This window comes from Triticum aestivum, chromosome 4B (assembly GCF_018294505.1).
Source record: "Triticum aestivum cultivar Chinese Spring chromosome 4B, IWGSC CS RefSeq v2.1, whole genome shotgun sequence".
NCBI classification, from domain to species: Eukaryota; Viridiplantae; Streptophyta; class Magnoliopsida; order Poales; family Poaceae; genus Triticum; species Triticum aestivum.
The window spans coordinates 150409429-150431831 of NC_057804.1; the positions used below are offsets into that span (position 1 = coordinate 150409429).

General features: G+C 47.7%; 1 protein-coding gene across 1 annotated transcript; it reads right to left on the bottom strand.

The window, feature by feature from the left end:
• Positions 1-2174: 2174 nt before the first annotated feature.
• Positions 2175-5423, bottom strand: LOC123094662 (probable protein S-acyltransferase 6). The gene is made up of 4 exons (XM_044516618.1): positions 5192-5423; positions 4923-5105; positions 4525-4827; positions 2175-3220 (listed from the first exon to the last, which is right to left on the bottom strand). Exons 1-4 carry the CDS (start codon positions 5306-5308, stop codon positions 2498-2500), a joined length of 1326 nt encoding a protein of 441 aa, XP_044372553.1. The 5' UTR covers positions 5309-5423; the 3' UTR covers positions 2175-2497.
• Between the last annotated feature and the right edge of the window lie 16980 nt (positions 5424-22403).

Genomic DNA, 22403 nt, shown 5'->3' on the forward strand with positions numbered 1-22403 from the left:
ATAGAACCCCTAAATACAACCCGTCGACAATGCTATCCACAGCTCCCCAGGATTCAAGTCTTAATGCTCGCATTATTTTGAATTTATGGATTTTCAGCAATGCGCTTTCAGTGAGGAGACGTTTCCGTCGACGACGAGGCGTCTTCGGTGACTTCGTAAATCTAAAGATGATATGCCGGCTCAGTTTTTCAGAGGTGCTCATAGAGGTAGAATGTGCGTGTATGCGTTTATAGGGGTAAATGTATACACGTATGTATGAGCGCTTGCGTCTGTATTGTGTTCAAAAAAAAAATTACCCGTCAAGAAATAGAACCCCTGAATACATGCTGCCGCCGGTGCACGGATTTCATTTCCAGAGCCCAGAAACCAAAACTCAAGTCGCGCGCGTGAATACGTGTATGTGCATTTATATATATATATATATATATATATATATATATATATATATATATATATATATACTAGCAAAAATGCCCGTGCGTTGCAACGGATAAGAAAGAAATTTGAGAGTTCGTATGGTATTCGCATAAGGATCCACTTTATGAAGGTCCCATTGTATTCCAAAAGCTCGTAATCTTCTTCTCTGCTAATAAAGCCCACTAATTCAACTCGCTCTAAAGAAGTTGAATTATGTGTAACAAAATGTTGATATTCAATATCCTGTGTCAAAATATTATAGAAATCTAAACGTTTATTCCTTCAGTGCGACGGTAATTGTACATCATCCGCATACCTTTAGCAGCTTGAAATAGATGATATATTAAGTCCTATATCTCGCAATCCCAGCTATTGTGAGGGGCGAAACAGAACGCGAGCAAGATGCATCGTTGTTGCACTCTCCTTACTCTTCATCCCTCCCTATCTCACCAACGACATCGATGACATTCAAAGTTCTGGTCAGCAAGTACTGGTGAGCCTCAAATATCTTATTCCTTAAGAAATATTTCTTTCCAATATTTAATTCACTCTTAATTATTACATTTGATAATGTGAAAACAACATCAAGTAACAAACAACAAGTAATAATAATAGGTGTTCATCCGATTTCTTTTAATCAGTGCTAGCACGTATAACCATCCAACAGAACTCAGTGCAATTTCTTTTCATAGTGTTGGTCCGAACCAACTGATTTTTCTCTTTTTTGAGCATTACTGATTTTTCTTTGACATTAAGCGCACACCGTGACTCGCCCCGCTGGCTCGACTCGCAGCACACGTGTCAACTTAACTTGCCACGTGCTTCATGGGACCCACGCACCACCCATTAGCAACAGCAAGCCCCACTTCTTCTTATCCTCAAGAACCGAGGCCGCTGGTCCCTCCTCCTCTGCTCTCCATCCACCTCACATCACCACCCATCTCCTCTTCCTATCTCCAGCACGCCCCGCCCCCGCGAACTCGCTGCCCGTGCTCCGGATCAGGCCGATCCCGCGCCACTCATCCTCGCGCGCCAGCGTCTCGGCCAGCGGCGGCACACCTCCGGGCTACTACGCCACACATCCAGCCTAGCATCCACCGCCGGTCTGCATCTGCATCCCTCTTTTCTCATCCCGTGCTTCCACGGATACTCATCTCGTTCTATGCTTGTAGGCCGATGTGAAGCCAGTCGCTGACACGCCGTTGCAGACCACCAGATCCGGAGTGCCGCCGCTGGATCCTGTCCGCGTCACGCCCGTGTGAATGGCGGCCGTCGGAACACCCTCTCCTTCTCGAGGACTCCGGTTCTCTTCGTTGCCTTCCCATCAGATGGGTTGTTTCTTTTTTTGCCTCTGATTCTCGTGAGAATCTGAGGGACTCGCCCGCGGATCTTTATTCACTCCTCATTGTTCTCTCCCATGTATTTGCAGTATGTTCGTTGTTTTTTGAGAAGTCTGATTGATATTACGGATAATCTGCAATTGTATATAAACTAATGAGAATCAGTTCAGAGGAGCGATGTGGGACAAAAAATCGAACGTAAACGCACGACCAGATAGAGTTTGCGTGCGTGATGGCTGGGCTGAAATTCTGTTGAGGTGACAGCGGGTTGAATACCAAACAATATAGGGTCCGTTTTGTAAAACTGAAGCGTTTTCTTAGATAACAACTTGAAAAGGGAGTGCGGGTTAATTTCTCAAAAATGGGGGGACTTTTCTGCAAAACGGCCGGCGACGTACGACCGGAAGCAGTCGCTGCTTTATTAGTAGGGAGGGAAGAGGGAAGATATATATATACACACACATCACCTTCACTACAGTCAATGTAGCAGGATACTATTCTAAAAACGTCCATCGATCACATCTGAGCGCAGACATGGGGAGGGGAAGCTGAGATCAAGCTACCGCCGCACGCCGGCCGGTCCAACACAATACCCGCGAGCGAGAGCGACCAGAATTTCAAACTCGCGCCGCATCGCGCTCCCTCCCTACGACCCTACCCAAACCAAGATCGAACGGGCATCACCTGCATGCGCTCGGGTCGATCATCCGTCACACGGCCTCGAACTCCCTCCCATGTGGTCAGCCGGCAGTGGTGTAGCCCGCCGTGGGGACGTCGGTCACGACCGACTCCGAGTCTTCCGCCACCTTCTTGCTTCCCTGAAACCTCCCGCCAGCGAAGATGTTGTGCCGCGGCTGCTGGTGCGCCGCGGCATCCACGCCATCACCGGTAGGATTGTATATGTCGCCGAAGTTGGAGGAGCCGATGCTGGTGCGCTTGACGCTGTATCCAGCTCCGAGGTCAAAGCTCGGCTTGCCCATGTCGAAGCTGAGGCTGGCTTGGGTGTTGAAGCTCTTCTTGGACGACGACAGCATGCCGAAGGAGTAGGAGTAGGCCATCGAGGGCGGGCCGTACAAGAGCGTTTCGGGGTCGACGACGACCATCTGCCGGAAGTCATTCTTGCTCGCCGGGATCGGCGACAGGAAGATCTCGACGAGGTTCCGCGCCGCGCCGCGGTCGTACGGGTTGGACTTTCCCTCGTACCGGTACCGGAAGTTCTCGTAGGTGGTCTGGTTGGTGCTGGCGAGGTAGGTGTGGAACGCCGTGAGCCCGCCCACGAACCAGGACGTGATGAAGGTGTAGAAGATGAGGAATCCCGAAACCGGCGACTCCACGATGGCGCCGCCCAGGCTGCACCCGTACTTCCGCGTGATGAGGACCAGGTTCACCCAGCAGAACACGAACACGTAGAGGCAAAGGAACGTCGTCGACGAGATGAACATGAAGAAGAACCTGTAATTTCTCTGCACGCTTGTTGCATCAATACACACATACGCAAAATCAAGTAAAGAGTGAAATGCGTCATTGGTCCATGAACACGGCCGAAAACTCGCTAATTTGATCAAATAAGGCTAAAATCGATTCGGAGGGGGGAACGGCCACATGGCTACCACTTCAGCCTACCTTTGACCGCTAATAAATCAACTAATTCTTAAAAGGGGTCTTTCCGCAATAACGCCAACCTGGATATGATGTATAAAACATTATAGTAGTCTTTTTGCGACATCACCAACCTAATCAGATCAGGGCCGTCCATGGGCCTGTGCAGGCTGTGTAACCGCACAGAGCCCAAAAATTCCAGGGCCCCTGATTTTGATGTGATGTATATAATTTTTTGTTTTGGACTCTTTTTTCAGGCCTAGCACAAAACTATGCCCGGTTAGCTGGTCCTTGGCTCTCCTTAGTTGGGCATGCTCCTCAATCTGTCGAACTAAGGTTTTTTCTAGTCCCGATCGACACAACCTGTTGATTCGATCTAGCCCCTCAAGGTCTGCTCGCGAAAGGATTCCCCAAGGCAAAAAGACACTCATGGAGACGAACCGACGGAAGTGCGGCACAACCGTTTAGGGGCCCATTGGGTATTTCGCACTAGGCCCCCGAATTTCTAGAGATAATCTTGGATCCGATAAAAACAAATTAATATGCCACAAGTTACATGAGACTTGGACCGACGATCAAAGGGTTGGAGAAGGGACATGCATACCACCAGAACATTAAGAGTTTTGTGCACAAAGATGCAGCCAACAAAGGGATTACCACGGGTTGCATGGGAAGACAACCGTCGTAATTGAAGGCAATTTATCGCCTAACCGGATTAGGTCGCCCCCCTCGCAAAGAAAAAACTTTTTAAACCAGCTTGCTATATTAAAATACTCCCTATGTTCCATAATGCACTGCATCTAGTTCTATTTTGAAAAGTCAAACCTCATAAACTTTGACCAAGTTTGTGAAGGAATATTTTTACATCCTTGGACCAAGTTTTTGAGAAGTCAAACCTCATATTCCTGCTCTAATTAGACAGCGCCCGGGCAAGGAGGGTGCAGTGAGCAGCATCGGCGCCGCTCAAGGAAAGGTAAGGACGCGAGAAGAAGACGAGTACTAAAGGAAGAAAGCTAGAGGAAAAAGAAACAAGGACGACTGTTGGATCTTAATCCAGCAATCCGAAAATTTGACTTGCCAAAAAACAAAATTCAGGCAACTTACGAATAGTGCATGTGTGCCTTAGAACTATATATATAATACTAGCTGCTACGAGGTGGAGGTGTACCTTGCCGATGCACTGGCCGACCCAGGGGCAGTGGTGGTCGAAGCGCTCCACGCAATTGTTGCAGACAGAGCAGTGAGAGCAGCGCGGCGGCCTGTACAGCATGCACGTGTGGCAGTACTTCACCTTCACCACCATGCCGTTCACGTACACGTCACGCGTCGGCGGAAGTGTCCCCGACGATGGCGCTCCGGCCATTGGGGACGCCAAGCCGTCCAACTGGAGGTCTTCGGGATCCGGCGGCTTCGTGTTCCGCGGGATGATCCCGGGATCTCGCCCTGACGTGAGCACCAACACTATAAGATCCTGCACATCACATTATACTTAACGATCGGTCAATGTTGCGTTGCTTAATAAGTTTACTCAAGGAATCAATGGACATCGTTGTTAATTTGACTCACGAATGCGCCGACGGCCATGGCTGTCCTTGGAACGAAGGGGCCGAGCGGCTTCCCCATGAGCTCGGCGAGGCGGAACGAGACGAAGGCCACGAAGAGCGCGAGCGGCGTCATGATGAGAGACACAGATAGAAAGATGGAGTTGGCGTCAGGGCCGAAGATGCACCGCCCGCCACAAAGAAATTTCTGCCAGGTACAAGATTGATCGAATGAACTAATGGAGGCCACCCTCCCTTTGGAACACATGAACTAATCAATGATCATTGACATACATTCCTTCCCCTCCAAACTTGGTAGAGGCGGTGGGTGGCGCCGGCGCCGGCCGAGCTGGAGGCGTCGGAGACGTGGTTGCTGGGGAGAGGGCTCTTGAAAAGCGTCCTCCCCTTCATCTCCGGTGCGCATGTGATCTCCGCGCGCGAACTCACCTCGGCCGCATGGCCTCTTGCCAAAGGGCCAGAATTGGGGTGAGGTGAGAGATGGAGGAAGGTCAACAATACAAAGCTTTTCTTTTCTTTTCTCTTGAGACATTGTGTGCTATACATAGAAGAGGGAAGACCTATGGCACATTGAGGTTGTAGGAAAAGGATAGCTGAGCATGCCTAAAAATAGAACAAAACCGAGACTTTCTGTTCCAAAGCATCTTGAGTCGACTGTGTCTTCCAGTTCGTCCCACTCAAAATTTCTTGCTTAATTATTTGATTCATCACATAAGATCTGAACAAGAGATCTGTTGATGTCAGAGTATCTTCAATAGGAACACGTACGCGGGGTAGCATAAAAAGGGATCTCCTCCTCCCGATTCCTCCCGTGTCGCCCCTGTGCGGCGACCGGGGGAACCCTAGCGCCGCCGCGTCCTCGTCCCTCCCCCGACCTCTCCTCCTCGCCGCCGCCGGGGCACGCGGCGGCGGGATCTCTTCTCCCACGGCTCGTTGGATCTGGCGCGGGCGGATCGCGGCGGTGGTTGGCGGCGCGCTGGAGGCGATGCGCGCCGGCGCGGGCTTGGGGCGACGGCAGTTTCCCCTGGTGTGCGTGGGAGTGTGCTCGGGGCACGCGGCGGCGGCCCTCGGCAAGCGGTGACGGGTGCTGGGCTCTCGGCGGCGCTCCGGCGTGTGCAGGCGGCGGTGGTCCCTGTGCGCGGTCGGCGGCTCCGTCTCTGACCCGGACGGCGCGGGGGATGGCGGCGACCCGGCGTGGCCGGCGATCTGGATGCGGTGGTGTCGGCGGCTCGCTGATCTTCTGGTGCTCCAGGGTTCTGCCTGGTGGTGCTGGTGGTGATGGCGGCCCGTGAACGGGAGTTGGATCCCTTCGAACTGATCTGGGTGAAAACTTGCCTTCGGCGTCTGCTAAGGCCGGCGGTGGCAGCGCTATCTTCGTCGTTCCCTTCTTGAAGGCATCGCCATGGAGAAGTTCAAGGCCACTCTCTGCTACCTCTGGGGGAAACCCTAGATCGGATGATCAGATGACGACGGCACTCTGGTGTCGTTCCTCCCTTGCGGGCGTCATTCTTGGAGGTACACACGTGATCGAGGGACCAGAGGACGAATTCTTTGGTGGAGCGGTGTGTCACGCCCAATATGCGATACTATCCTAAAGAGACTCGAAGGTCCCACCAAGGATAGAACCGCATATTGAAACGCTTTTGCAAGGTGGATATCATTACATCAACATTACATAATAGATGGGGATACATACAAGAGGCATGCAATGCCACACGAATACAACATCATCTTACATAAGAGCACCATCCGACTACGGATGAAACACAAACAGAAACTCAAACGACATCCACCCTGCTAGCCCAGGCTGCCGACCTGAAACCTATCCCCTGAATGAAGAAGAAGCAGAAGAAGAACTCCAAGACAAGCAAACATCGCTCTCGCGTCAAGATCATCGCATAACCTGTACCTGCAACTGTTGTTGTAGTAATCTATGAGCCACGAGGACTCAGCAATCCCATTACCATGGGTATCAAGACTAGCAAAGCTTAAAGAGAATGGAAGGAGTAAAGTGGTGAGGTTGCAGCAGCGACTAAGCATATATGGTGGCTAACATACGCAAATGAGAGCGAGAAGAGAAGCAAAAGGAACGGTCGTGAAGCTAGCAATGATCAAGAGGTGATCCTGAACTCCTACTTACGTCAAACATAACCCCAAAACCGTGTTCACTTCCCGGACTCCGCCGAGAAGAGACCATCACGGCTACAGACACGGTTGATGCGTTTTAAATCGGATCTGGTGTCAAGTTATCTACAACCGGACATTAACAAATTCCCATCTGCCGCATAACCGTGGGCACGACTTTCGAAAGATTATACCCTGCAGGGGTGTCCCAACTTAGCCCATGATAAGCTCTCGCAATCAACGAAGGATATACCTTCTCCCAGGAAGACCCGATCAGACTCGGAATCCCGGTTTACAAGACATTTCAATAATGGTAAAACAAGACCAGCAAAGCCGCCCGATGCGCCGACAATCCCGATAGGAGCTGCACATATCTCGTTCTCAGGGCAACACCGGATAAGTCAAGCTACGAGTAAAACCAGTCCTCGAGTTGCCCCGAGGTGGCCCCGCAGGCTGCTCGGTTCGGACCAACACTTAGACAAGCACTGGCCCGGGGGGGCTAAAATAAAGATGACCCTCGAGAGAGCGACTCCCAAGGGAAAAGTAGGTGGTGGTGAGGCAAATGGTAAAACCAATGTTGGGCCTTGCTGGAGGAGTTTTATTCAAAGCAAACTGTCAAGGGGGTCCCATAAATCACCCAACCGCGTAAGGAACGCAAAATCCGGGAACATAACACCGGTATGACAGAAACTAGGGCGGCAAGAGTGGAACAAAACACCAGGCATAAGGCCGAGTCTTCCACCCTTTACCAAGTATATAGATGCATTAATTAAATAAGAGATATTGTGATATCCCAAACATAATCCTGTCCACCATGGAGCAATCTTCAACTTCACCTGCAACTAACAACGCTATAAGAGGGGCTGAGCAAGCGGTAACATAGCCAAGCAATGGTTTGCTAGGAAGGGTGTCAAAGGTTAGAGGTTCATGGCAATTTGGGAGGCTTGAGGAGCAAAAGATAGGTAACGCAGCATAGCGATAGAATGAAGCAACTAGCATAGCAATGATAGTAGTGAGATCCAGGGTAGCGGTCATCTTGCCTGAAATCCCGCAAGGAAGAAGAACGAGTCCATGAAGAAGACGAACGGATGAAGCCGAACCAAGCGTAGACGAACGAATCCTCACGATCGCAACGAAACGGGAACTATCAAGAAGAAGCACATAACATGGTAAACACACCACACATGAACAAGGCATGATGCACAATACAAGTATGATGCAAGACAAGACTACATGAAGCTACTCATGGCAAGAGATGATGCAAACAAGAGCAACACATCAAGGCAAGCTTAAATAAGGCCGGAAGCAACATATAACAATTCCGGTAAGTCCTCATATGCATATCTCGAAGTTGGTCCAGATCTGAATAAACCTTATGTTCAACTTGTTAAACAGCAAGTTAAGATACACCAAGATGATCTACACGAGATTCTAGTAAACTTACATATAAAGTTCATTTAATTCGGAGCTACGGCCTAGAAGATATGAGCAAAACAAGTTAAACATGGCATTGATGCAAAATGCACCCAAACATCAAGCAAACACCTCAAAACATGGATGCAACATGATAATATGAAACTACATGCAAAATCAAGCAAGTTTCATATAGAGCACACTCAAAATGGAGCAACGGTTCAACACACACACACTATACAAGTTATAGCAACAATCTGCCCAAAACAGCAACTAGGCATCTTGCAAGCATCAAAATAATATGCTACAGCATCTCAACATGAAAACAAAAGACATGGGCATAATTTACAGGTAAAGCATAACAAAACATAAACACTGAGCTATCTCCAGAAATCACTAGAACATGCTCAAACACACATGGCAAGATTGCAAATAATAACAGTTCAGACTTTGCAGAAAATAACATCAGGTTGCAATGTTTAGAGCTATCAAACAACATGTTACAGGAACTTATCATGCCAAACAAAGGCATGGCATGATACTACTAAATGCATAGAACAAAAGTCATTTACTGACCATAAGCCAAAAAGGATCATAAGATATGATGGCACCCATGTAAACATGGCAAGTTATATGACACATTCATACATGGCAGGAACAACAATAAGTAGGCATGTTGGTGAGCTTGAACCACTCACCACAGAGCAATAAATGGCATGACAAGGCAACCAACAGTAAGAATACATGTTTATGAAGCTAAGCATGGCAAGAGCAAGTTCATAGGGTACATGTAACACTAACAACAATCATGGCAACAACTGAACTTAATGTTAACAGGCTGACAGCAACATTATTTAGCAACTTTGGAGCAAGATATGAACAAGCTACAGCAAGCCATAAATGCAAACAGGGGCATGGATGGATAGAGCATGACATGTATAACAAAACACCCTTAGTGAATATCTCCAGATTATGCATAGAATGACTTGTAGCAGCAGGTTTACATAGCATCACGAAATAACAGATTCAGCCTAGCAAAACAGCAACAGCAAGTATCCTACTAAACAAGCTTGATGCACTCACTACAAAACTCACAAAAATACATGGATGGCACCACTGTAAAGATGGCATGGCATAGTTCAAAACACATGTAGACATCAACCTCATAGGATGCACACATCAATCATGGCAAAAATGACAAATGAGCAAGTTCTGTTAACAGACAGCAGACAACATCACCTAGCACTCTTGCAACGATAATTCAGGCATCAAGATGAACTCAAATAAACATGATGCAATGGAATGAAATGTAGAGCGTCTCCTGGGTGAACATTTTGATATATTATGCATGCAAAACGGAGCAGCACACAGGGAGTTATGGCATGTCTAACATAGCATCAAAATGACATGGACTTGGCCGTTTTTCCGGAAAAAAACAGTCGGGCGCCAGAAAGCTATATGACGCACAAGGCGCGGGATAGGGTCGGTGCTCACATTGGGCTCGGCCCAGGACAGCGAGGAAGAGGCCTGGCAGGCCGGCTGGGCCGGAGCTGGGCTGGTCGACGTGGGGCCCACGCGGAGGAACACGGCGGTCAACGCGGGGCGTGACGGTAGGGACGCGGCTTCCGGCGAGGCTGGGTGCGGCAGGACTCGCCGGAGACGAGGTGGCGGGCGGCGGAGGTCGGCGGGGCCCGGAATGGGCACGGATCGGTCGGATCCGGCAAGGGCGGGGCCTGCAGAGGCCGGATCTAGCCAGAGGGACCGACTCCGGGCGCGGAGGCGAGAAACCATGGCGGCGGCGGCGGTTCCCTGCAAGGGGAGAGAGAGATCGAGAGGATTAGAGAGAGGGGGAGATGAGGAGGAAAAGGAGAGGACGGCGAGGTGGTGCGGCGACCTGGGGCGCGGCGGAACACGGCGAGACAGCGGCGGCGCGAATCGGTGAAGGGGCTACGGTGAGGAGCTCGGGGACGAGCGCTCGGGGCATCGGGCGGCAGGGTCGGGCGCAATGGGGTTGGGCCCGGTCGCGGCCCGAGGCGGGCTCCCCGTGGGCTTCGCGGGCCGCGGCAGAGGCTGCTGGTTGGGGGCGACGTGGCACGTCCGTGTTGGTCGCGGGCGCGTCTGGGCGGCGAGGTGGTGGCGCGGGAGGAGGCCAAGTGGCGGAGAGGGAGCGGCCTGGCACGGATCCCGAGGAGGGTGGCGGCGGGCAGAGGTAGGGGAAGGCTAGGGGGTAGGGTTTTCTCCAAAAATGGAGAGGGGGTGTCCATTTATAGCAGGTAGGCTAGGTTAGGGGGTTTTTGGAGCCCTCCGATCTCGATCGGACGGTTCCGGACGCGAGGGGTGTTAGGTTGGGTCTAGGAGGAATTAGTGGGATGTGGAGAGACCATGGGCTGCAGGAGAGAAGAGAGAGAGAGGCCCGGCAGCAGTTTCCGGATACCGAAAACGTCCGACGTATAGTCCGGCTATATTGCGGTTGTAGGTTTAACGGTTGGGCTATCAAATGGATTCCGAATGCGACGAAACTTGGCAGGCGGTCTGCCTACACCATAATAAGACCGCACGACAAGTTGCAACCCATTTCGAGAACATTTTTATGCCACTTATAAAATAATATTTCGGAGGTGCCGCGGGCGCGTGCGAGTGTGTCTGGCTCAGAACGGACAACGGAGAGAACCGGCGGAACCCGAACGGATGCAAGTTTTTGAAAAAACATGCAGATGAAATGCAGATGATGACATGGCAAAATGCAACACGCAAGCAGCTGACATGGCAACGACGGCGAATAACTGGCGGACACCTGGCGCATCGAAAGCGGGGCATTACACGATGCTTCATCCTACACACTAATGGCGACGGATCTTGGCGGCGTGGCGCAGTGCAGATTCAGAATTCGCTGTGGGAGGATGGACTCGCGCAGGAGGACGACGCTGTCCGGCGTCATGCTGGCGTCGATGGCAAAGAGACGTGACACGGTACATGCAACAGTACAACTCTGAAGATGGATTGGTGGCAGGTGACTGCGACGGCCTCATACCCGGCAGACGTCCTGGTTGAGGAGTGCGCCGGACTGATAGGTGCCCCATACCCGGCAGGCGTCCTGGTTGGGACCTCAGGTCTTAGATGTTTAGGTTTGGCTGCGATGTCTATTTGGTATTAGGCTCAGACTATCTGTTCCCCTTCATCAATTGGATATGTGTAGCGACAGCTGTTGCTTAGACGGTGGCTTTAGTCTTGCTGTTGTATGGCTTTGTAAGGTCTTGTGAGAATAATTAATAAATTAGCCGTATGCATCGCCCAGATGCAGAGGCCGGGGGTCATTCTCCTTTTCTAAAAAAGGAGTATATTCAATAGTTTCGGTAATCGTTGTTCAAGGAAGTTGAAAAAAAAACTCTCCAACGGTCCTATAAGGACGCAAATTTTGTAGTGGATTCTGTAAATTCTCTAAAACTTTCCCTCCCTCTACTTCCTGTAAAAGAGCCTTGTCATCTAACCACCCTGCACTGCCACCGCCACCGACTGCCATGCCGCCTCCACCGACCACCGCCGCCGCACCATCTGTCCGCCGTTGTCGTCGCACCACCGCCCAAAACCACTTTTGAGGGAAGTTTTTATAGGAACTGAGGAAACACCTCACCTGCTAACTTCCCCTAAATTTACGGACACTCGTAAAAAGCATTTCGGGAGTTTTTTACAAAAGCTATTGGAGATGCTCTAGGGGCGAAGGAAATCGCTAGGGAGTTCTTTATTGCTAGAGTTTGGCGAGAGGATCCTATGACCCTATTTCTTTTATGACTCTAGGGAGCAAATTACGAAAAAAAATATTAAAAGCTGAAGCAAACAACTACTCCCTCCGCTCACTATTACAAGATGTTTTAGATATCGACATTCACTTTCTGTCACGTTTACGAAATTTCCTTGGTTTCCAAATATACCTCTTGCTTTGTTGGTAACTCACTTGCTCATGTTCTCTCGGTCGCTCACTCATTCCCCTCCCTCATCCAAATCCCCAGCCCAACGCTTGTGTGGTTGCCTCTCCTAGCTCGTGTGTCGCCGCCTATTCCTTGCCCGCTTTGTCGCTGCCCTCTTCCTCTTACGTTGTCACCTCTCCCTCGTTTTCGTAGCTACCACTATTTATGCTAGGGAGGTCGAGTTCAAAATGAAATTTTATTCTCCGACGGCTAGATCTGTAGCGGTGGTGGTGGATCTATAGTGACGACAAGGAGCAGCGGAAGGACCAGGACGTCGCCACCGTCATCTACAACTTCCCCGACAATGACGATGATCTAGCCTCCCCACCTAGAACATGGTGAGTCCAGATATGTACTGCCATTCCTTCAAATTGAACTGCCAGATTGTACTGCTTGTAGTGTGAAAATTGATGTCCAAAACTGATTCTACTACTAGTTTCCCAACAAATTGTCCATTTAACCAGTGTGTGCATTTAAATTGAGTCTGCATTGTTGTGCATTGTTGTACACACAATATATCATGTGAGTACTCAACAAAATAGAAAATAAACACACAATATATATCATCTGTAGCAACAAATACATAATATATAATCTATAGCAATAAACACAAAAAGTACTTCAGTCCTAACCTTTGCACCAAATAATCCTAGGAGTATAATCAATGGAAATCTTGTCCTAGAATCTGTAGGGCATTTTCATAAACTGCATGATCAAATAAAATCATAGGAGGTAGCGGTCCTTCCCTTTCCAATATTTATTTGTTCAAATGAGGAATTTTATATCCATTTCCTCCTCCATTGTTCATTACTTTGACCATACAAGTATGTAGTGTTAGGAATGTTATGTTCAATTTTAAATTTTCATATCCATCAAACTCTTCATGCACACCTTCAGTTAGTTCTTTAATAGTTTTGTAGCGACCCGACCCGAATGGATCGAAGTCTCTATGCTTAAGTGTCATCCCTGGATCGGTATGCTTACACACACAATACTCGATGATTTATAACACAGGTAAATCACATGTATAAAGTAACGTAAATACTATTACCTCAATCCATATAGCGGAAGTAACAACAAAGTTGTGGAGTCCCAACAACACCAATGGCAAAGTTGAGTGTAGACATCGTAACCCTAACGTAACACTTACTCTTCGTAAGATTCCTGCAACGTTGCAGCCATGTAGGTTAGTACATTGAATGTACTGGCAAATTCACACTGTAGAGCAAATGAATGAAGAAAAGACTATATCTACATGCATATTTGGCTAGTGGAGGCTCTAGGTTTAATTTTGTATAAAGCTAATTTTTTCCTACAACAAAGGAATAAATTTATTTACTACTCCCAAGTTTACCATATTTGAGAAGGTTCCGCCAACTCAAATCCCAATTAAGTATCATCATTAACCCAACAAATTCATTAAGTAAAGTGATGAGATCAACCAATAATTCAAATACCAGATACTCAAAATTGTCCATAACCTGGGACACGGCTAATCATGATTAGTTTGTACACTCTACAGAGGTTTGCGCACTTTTCCCCACAAGACTCGATCTCCTCCGTTGGATTCCTCGCACTGCTTGTTGTTTGAGAAACGGATGATCGAGACATAGTCTTTCTAAAACATTAACTCTCTACTCCGAGTGGACCGGTACACCTACAATCCCCCTACATCTGCTAATCCACCTCTTCAAGAGCTCACACAACTTACTCAACTATGCCAGAGCCCATAATGGCTTGTGGCTGCACACGAAAGTTTCTAGCATGAATAATCTTATGATCCGTTTGAGACTGGGTGGCATTCCATAGGATGATCACACGGGTACTCCGGGATCTCCTAGGACAACACTGGATTCCCCAGGTGCCCGCAACCAATCCACCCAGATGTGCATTAAAGTAGCCACCTTAAGTTTCCCTTAGTTTTTGTCTCTCATAACTTGCATGAATCTCACATACCAATCCCCGTCTACAAGCATGGCTAAGCAATCTATAAGTATAACGTATATTCTCGGGGTGATCAAAGGTTATAGGTTCCTACCTCATGAACTACAACCAATCCACGTGTTCCCAATCCTACTCATGCAAATATTTGAGGGATAAAACTAATGCATAGTAAAAACTGGTTGTAGGAAGGGTATGATCAAAGTGTGAACTTGCCTTGCACTGTTGATGAAGGTTCTTCACACTCATAAATCTGGTAGTTCTATTCGTCACACTCCGATCGATCTATCGTAAGCAAGCGATAGCATACATAAGCACTCAAGCAAAAGATGCAAAGAGAAAATGAAGAAAAGATCCAGAAAACTCAAAAACACACAATTATCTATCCTAACAGAAAAAAATTACTAACAACATTATATTTATGTGGATTAGATCTTAACAGTAGGTACATATGATTAACAATGATTTGTAAAAAGAATCAACTAAAATGGAGTTTTAAAACTCAAGTTACGAACAAAACAAGATCAAATTCAAATCTGAAGTAAACTCAAATTTTAATTTGTCAAAACAGGTTCAAGTTGTTTTACTGGATAGAGGGGATCGTTACGAAGATCTAGGCATTGGTTTCATCGAAAACGGAGGTACGGATAAAAAGATATGATCGAAAGAAATTTGAGTAGTCTGGTGATGGCGACTCCCACCCACCCACCCACCTATGGAGACTCCAATGACGATTCTAGGGTTTAACCCTAGGATCTCCTCCCCGCGACCCTAATGGATGGCCTCCTCCATTGGGACTTTTCCCCCGGCCTTAAGGTCGAGACACAGGTGCGTGCACGCTTTGGATCTACGGTTCATTTTGTATCCAACCCTAACTCCAAGGAGTTCTTCCTTGAGGTTTTTTTCTCCTGGCTTCTTTCCCCCTCTCGGAGGATTCTGTTGGCTTGGCTCTCCAATCATGTATTGGAGGGATCAGTGAAGGGTTCAATGTCACTCGTTTGGGTGATTGTCGTTTTCGGTTCTCGGTGGCATCAAATCGTGTGTGTCATTTTATTTTTGGCCTACGAGATCGTATCTGGCCGGACTTCATCTGTCACTTTCATCTTCATCGAGGTGTGGTCTCTCACCCCCAGGAAGGATCTTGGCATGCAGATACTGAGCTTAATGGATTGGCTTCGTCACCTGGTCCGGCTATCAAGTCTAAGTGGCTTTCTTCATAGCGCAATGACGTTATTGATCCGGCCTCTCTCCATGTTTTTGAAAAATTGGGTTTGATCTCGCCGCCGACGGAGAGACATTCCGGTGAGCCTCCATTGGGGATTTCTTTTGGCAGTTTTTCTGCCCCGGATTCTCGGGATAATCATGATCTTTTTCGTATTGGGGCCATATCTTTACCTATCTCATCCGATATCCCAGCTAAATTGCCATCTTTTCGTGGAGATTTGTTCAAGAAGGGTTTATGGGATTCTATTCCGGATGATAAGTTGCTATCTATTTTGGATGGTTGGGAGGTTGGATATGATAATGAGAGTGTTAAACTCATGGTGGAAATTTCGTCAGTACCAACCAAGGATTATATTTATAATCGGCTAAAACATTGCTCCCTTTGTGATCGGGTTGGCCATGTGGCAACCAATTGTACTGGTTCTTTCTGTCAAAGTTGTGGGGATGTCTCTGGGACTTGCGTTTGCTTGACATCTTTGCCAAAAATGAGGTTTCCTCTATGTCCGCAATCCTCTCAGCATGTGCCATGCAGGGTGGGCCCTAAGACTATTTTATATTCCTGTAATTCCTGCTCCGCGACCGACCACAAGGCTACTTTCTGTCCTGGGCTTCATCGATGCACTCTCTGTCATCGCTTGGGCCATGAGGCCCGTAGGCCTAGCTACTGCATTCGTTCCCCTCATTTGGTTTGGGCACAGAAAAGACCTCACGTAACACAATCTGAGGAGATCTTACCTCGGGGTAATTCGGATACGGTTGTGGTTGGCAACTCTATGTTTGTTGGTATGGCCCGTGTTGTTCGGGATACGCGGTCACACTGGGTTTGGGTTCTGAAACAGAAAATCCCACGCTCCTCGGACGTGGACACCTCCCATTGCTTGACGCTACGCCTCCCTGGTCAGGGTGTAGTCAATCATGCCTACCAAAAACCCCAATCGGGTGAGCCAATGTCTTCCTCGAGCTCACCACCCCTGCCTTCATCGACATCGACCAAGCAAACCCTCTGCTCCTCGCCGGCGGCTACTTTCTCTTTGCCTTCTCGTGCTCCGGCCTCTAGAGTCATGGTGAACTTCGCGGCGCGCCCTTTTGCCTTCGCTTCAGACAGATCGACGTTCGATCGTGGCCCTGCTCATCGAGTTCAGCGCCATGTCATGATGGTGGATGATCCTCCGCTCAACCATGATAGGTACGCCATTGTTTCTGTCGATCCTCCCGTCCCTGACCATCAAAAGGAGTTCTGGCTTGCTGAGGTCTGCCGCATTATCACAGCTGATCTAGAGTATGATTTAGTGGATGATTTCATTTACGCATTGGGCATTGGTTGTGTGGTGTTTGTGGATATGGGAAGTAGAGATGCTGCGATTAGGGAAGGGCCTCACGCCTTGACTGATGATTCTACTTTTTCCCTAGTTCCTCATGATGAGAGTATCAATATGCGTATGCCTGCTTTTGAGTATGAGGTCTGGATTATGTTTCTTGCATTCCCTATGGATTACCAGACTAAACATTATATCCATAAGGTTGTCTCCAATTTTGGTACTGGCCGCGTCCGGGTCATAACAAAGCCCATGTTTTGGTTAAATGTCACATTACGGATGTTGCGAAAGTCCCCCACAGTCTCTTGGTCACTAGAGTTGGATTGCTGCCAGGTCTTGGTCGTTCATGGTCAGTTCTAGTGTATGTGCTCAACGGCAGAAACACCATCCCAGGTTTAGCTGGCAATGAAGATGTTCCTCCTCTTCTGAATGCCTCACCTCATCCGTATGAGCTCCCATTTTATACTGTCATGTAGCATGCCAGAATAGATGAGATGGCCGCGCAGGCTGCTCTGAATGAAGCTGCCTGGAATGCACCTGCGCCTGCTCAAGAACAGATTCAGGAGAACGGATGGCGCATGTGGCCTGTGACCTCCCCTCCATACTCAGGTTTCAGTTTCAGAACCTTTTTTCAATATGATGGGTCGTCTCTGATGGATGGTGTGGACCCTGAGCATAACATTCAGGACAACTTGTCTGATATTTGGTCTTCTGATGAGGAGATTCAGGCTGTTGAAGCTCTTGTTGATGGTTTTGTTCTTGGCAACCCTGCTGCATGTTTGGCCTTTGTTAGAGCAGGTGGAGATTCAGTTAATTTCTTTGTGGCTGTTGATCGTGAGCTGTTGCTTTGGATGGGAGGGATGCTCAAGCACATATACACACCGGTCCTCACTTATATGCAGTCCAGAAATGTTGTGTTTCCTCTTAATCCCTTCAGGGTTATTCAGAATCAACTGAACTCTGTCTTTGCTGCGTGGATGTCTTGTGCTGCACCAGAACCCGACTTTCTGTCAGTAGCATTCAGCTCTATGTTTCAGTTGGGAGCGGACATTATTCCCAAGAATCTGTTGCAGGAGGTTTCTGCTGTCTGGTCTGAGGTGATAAGTGTGGATTGGGATCTGGCTGATCGATCCCCTGGGCTCAAGGCTGTTTCTCATCTTGCGTCTGAAGCTGCAGGTCTTCAGTTAGTCACTCTGCCAGACCAAGGTACTACTCTTCAGGTGATTGCTTCTTCATCTCTGTTCAATGCATCCCACTCTCGCAATGCCTTGGTGTCACTTGACACCACTGTAGTCAGAAGGAGCACAAGATCGAACAAATACGATGGGTTCAAGGTCAACCATGTCTCTGATGCCAAGCAAACCAGGTCAAGGGTGAAAGCTTGTGTGGTGCCGTTTGTCAATGTTGTTTCCATGGCTGCTGCTCCTATGCATGTTGCTGCTGGTCCATGTCCACCTCCTACTTCAATTGAGGAAATTCAACAGGTGGGCGGCTGCTGCGGGATTGCACCGGAAGATTTATCTCCTGAGAAGTTGTTGGATGGCCAGTAGTTGACTTTTGACGCTGGAAACTGAGCTCTCCCTCGACATGAATAAATCTTGGAATGTGCTGTCGTGGAATATCATAGGCATAAACTCTGAAAGTAAACTTTTGGCTCTTAGGAATGCTATTGATACTAGCGGTTGTTCAGTGTTATGTATCCAGGAAACTAAACACGAATCTTTTGATTTAGCCTTTATTAAAACCTTCTACCCCAAGCATTTTGATAAATTTGTGTTTTGACCTTTAGTGGGTGCCTCGGGTGGTACTATCACCATCTGGAATAGCTCTATGTTTGTGGGTATGCCATGGCATGTCGATTCGTTTGCAGTGGGTGTTCCTTTTGTTGCCACTCAATCCAGTGAAACTTGGAATCTTGTCAATGTCTATGTCCCCTGCGCTGGACAGCGAAGGGTGGATTTCACTGCTTGGTTATTTGATCTTAATATACCCAATGATGAAAACTGGTTGATTCTGGGTGACTTTAATTTCATTCATTCCACGACTAATAGAAACAAACCAGGTGGAAATGCTGCAGATATGTTGTTGCTTAATGAAATCATTCGAGCACAATCCTTGATGGAACTCCCAGTCAAAGGCAGGTCGTACACTTGGAGCAATATGCAGGATGATCCTTTGCTCGAACAACTTGATTGGTTCTTTTCATCGTCTAATTGGACCACCTCCTTCCCGAGCATGATGGTCTTGCCATTGGGCAAACCTGTATCTGATCATATCCATGTGTAGTGGCCATCAAATCCAAAATTCCAAAGTCCAAACTGTTTCGCTTTGAGAACTTCTGGGTCAATCATGAGGGTCTCATGGATGTGGTTGTTGCCTCCTAGTCCAAGTCATGCCAGGCTCCGAATTCTGCTGCTCTTATCTGCAAAAGACTCAAAACGTTGAGATACGATCTCAAACGCTAGAGCCGGGGTATCTCAAAGCTGAAAATAATGATTCAGAACAATAATGAGGCTCTTTCCATGCTAGATAATCTTGAGGACAAGAGAACTCTTTTTGTCCAAGAGTCGAATTTCAGGTGAATCTTAAAACTTCACCTGAACACGCTACTCAAATACCAGAATGAGTACTGGAGGAAGCGATGTACGATCAGATATTTCAGGTTTGCTGATGAGAACACCAAACTCTTCTAATCACTTGCGACTGAGTGGTTTCGACACAACTCTATAGCCAACCTGCGTGATGGTGACGTGGAGATTACTGATCACGTAGGCAAAGAGGGGGTGTTATATAAAACCTACAAGGAGCGCTTGGGTTCCTCCAAACCCACTAGCATGCGCTTTGACCTCTCTAGAATTATCAGTCGAATTGATGGCCTGGACCAATTATCGGCCCCCTTCTCCACTGAGGAGATCAATGTCGTGGTTAAGGAAACGCCCATTGATAGGGCTCTTGGCCCTGATGGTTTTAATGGTTGCTTTCTTAAAAGCTGTTGGCAGATTGTCAAAGAGGATTTTTAGAGGATGTGTCAGGATTTCCATGGAGGGAAGCTTGATATAACCAGTATTAATGAGGGATACATTACTTTGATACCCAAGATCTCGTCTCCAAAAACTGCTAACGACTACAGACCAATCACTCTTCTAAATTGTTGTCTGAAAATTGTCACAACTTTTTTGGCTAACCGTCTGTAGAAAGTCAATCTGAAAATCATTCATAGGAATCAGTACGGATTCATCAAAGGAGAACCATCCAAGATTGCCTGGCGTGGACTTTTGAATACATTCATCAATGTCAGACATCGTCGCGGGAGATTGTGCTTCTCAAGCTTGATTTTGCTAAAGCGTTTGACACGATAGAGCACGCTCTAATGTTGGAGATCATGAGGCACATGGTTTTGATGACAAGTGGTTGGGATGGATGGAAATGATATTTGGCTCTGGTGTTTCCTCTGTTCTCCTTAATGGAGTTCCTGGCAGAAAATTTCAGTGCAAGTGTGGGGTGCGGCAGGGCGATCCCCTGTCACCATTAATTTTTCTCCTCGCCGCGGACCTCCTGCAAGCCGTGATCAATGATGCTTTTGCTAGGCGCCTCATTGATCTGCCTTTTCCTCGCAATCGCAGTGGTGACTTTCCGGTGGTGCAGTACGCGGATGACACCATATTGGTGATGCAAGCTTGCCCCGATCAAGCTGCTCATATGAAGTCCATCCTTGAGGACTATGCTGCCTCGGTTGGCTTGAAGATCAATTTCACAAATCCACTCTCATTCCCATCAATATTGATCACCAGCATGCTGCTGAGTTGGCGAGTGTGTCCGGTTGCTCTGTTGGTTCATTACCTTTCACTTACCTTGGCCTCCCCATGGGGACGACGAGGCCAACCCTGCTTGAGCTCATGCCACTAGTGCATGGAGTTGAAAGGAAAATGTCCATGGCACTGTCTCTGATGTCGTCTGGGGCTAAGCTCACCTTGGTCAATTCAGTTGTGACATCGATGCTGATCTATGCAATGTGCACGATCAAATTACACCCTAAGGTGGTTGAGCACCTTGACAAACTGCGCAGATATTGTCTTTGGGCTAAGAACTCTAATGATGGGATCAATAATAATTCTCTGGTGGCCTGGGACCTGGTCTGTCGACCAAAACGGAAAGGTGGTCTTGGAGTTATTGACATCAAGACCCAGAACGTGGCCCTCCTCCTAAAGCATCTGTTCAAGTTCTACAACCATGAAGAGGTCCCTTGGGTGACCTTGATCTGGGAGGCGGATTACATGAACAAAATCCCACATGCAACAAACCCGGTGGGCTCCTTCTAGTGGCGTGATGTAATGAAACTTAGCGATGTCTTTCATGGGATCACCAGGGTCACCCCAGGGGATGGTTCTTCCTCCTTGTTCTGGAAAGATGTCTTGTTTGCCAGCGATCGAGATGCCCCCCTCATGGATATATACCCTAGGGCTTTCTCTTTCTATCTAAATGAGGATGACTCGGTTGCTAAGGTTCTCACCGCTATGGACCCGAGCATGCTTTTCCATCTACCTTTGTCGGCTCAGGCTAGAGAAGAAGTCAAAGAGATCCAACGTGGTTCAATGCATGTGCAGTTACAAAGTGACTGCTATGACACTTGGGAGTGCACCCTTAGTGGGCACTTCTCCTCCAAAAAGTTCTATAACCACTGTTTTAAAGAGATTGTTGCTGATGATGCTTTCGTTTGGCTTTGGAAGGCCAGAAGCCCGATCAAGTTCAAGATGTTTGGGTGGTTGCTGCTGGTCGACCGCTTAAACACGAGAAACATGCTCAAACGCAGACATTACGCCGTCGCGGGCAACAATTATGCCTGCATGTTGTGCCAAAAAAACCTGAGGAAACTGTCAAACACTTGTTCTTTACATGCCCCTTTAGCCAACGTTGCTGGAGCAAGGTTGGCATGCTTCGGCAGACGTTGGACAACAGGATCGCCTTGTTGCATGGTGGCAAGGAAAATTGGCAGCAACCCCTATTCATGGACATTTTTATGATGGCAGCCCGGAGTCTGTGGATGAAAAGAAACAACGAATATTTCAGAGGGATCCCGCACTCTTTTGACTCGTGGTTGATTAGGTTCAAAAGTCTTTTGGACCTTCTAGTCCATAATTGGAGAGAGAAGCTTCGTCCTTTCTTATCTAATTACATACTAGGCTTGTGACTTTCACAGGGTAAAATCTTTTGAACCCATGGCGGGGGGGGGGGCATAAAAACCCATTGTAACATGAATGTAATTGGTTCTTTGTGAGTAATACAAAAGTGAGTGGGAGCCTCTCCCACTGTCGTTCATAGTCAAAAAGAAGAAGAAATTTGAGTATGAATCTGAACAAATTTTGAAATTTAAAAGTTGCAAAAAGTTTATTTGATAGATTCACTAGATAGGTGGAATCAAGACGAAAATATTGGTGTTGATTTCGTCTAATTTGGATGAACGAGTAAAAAGTTATGGCTATTTAAAAAATCAGAGGCAAGCTGTTT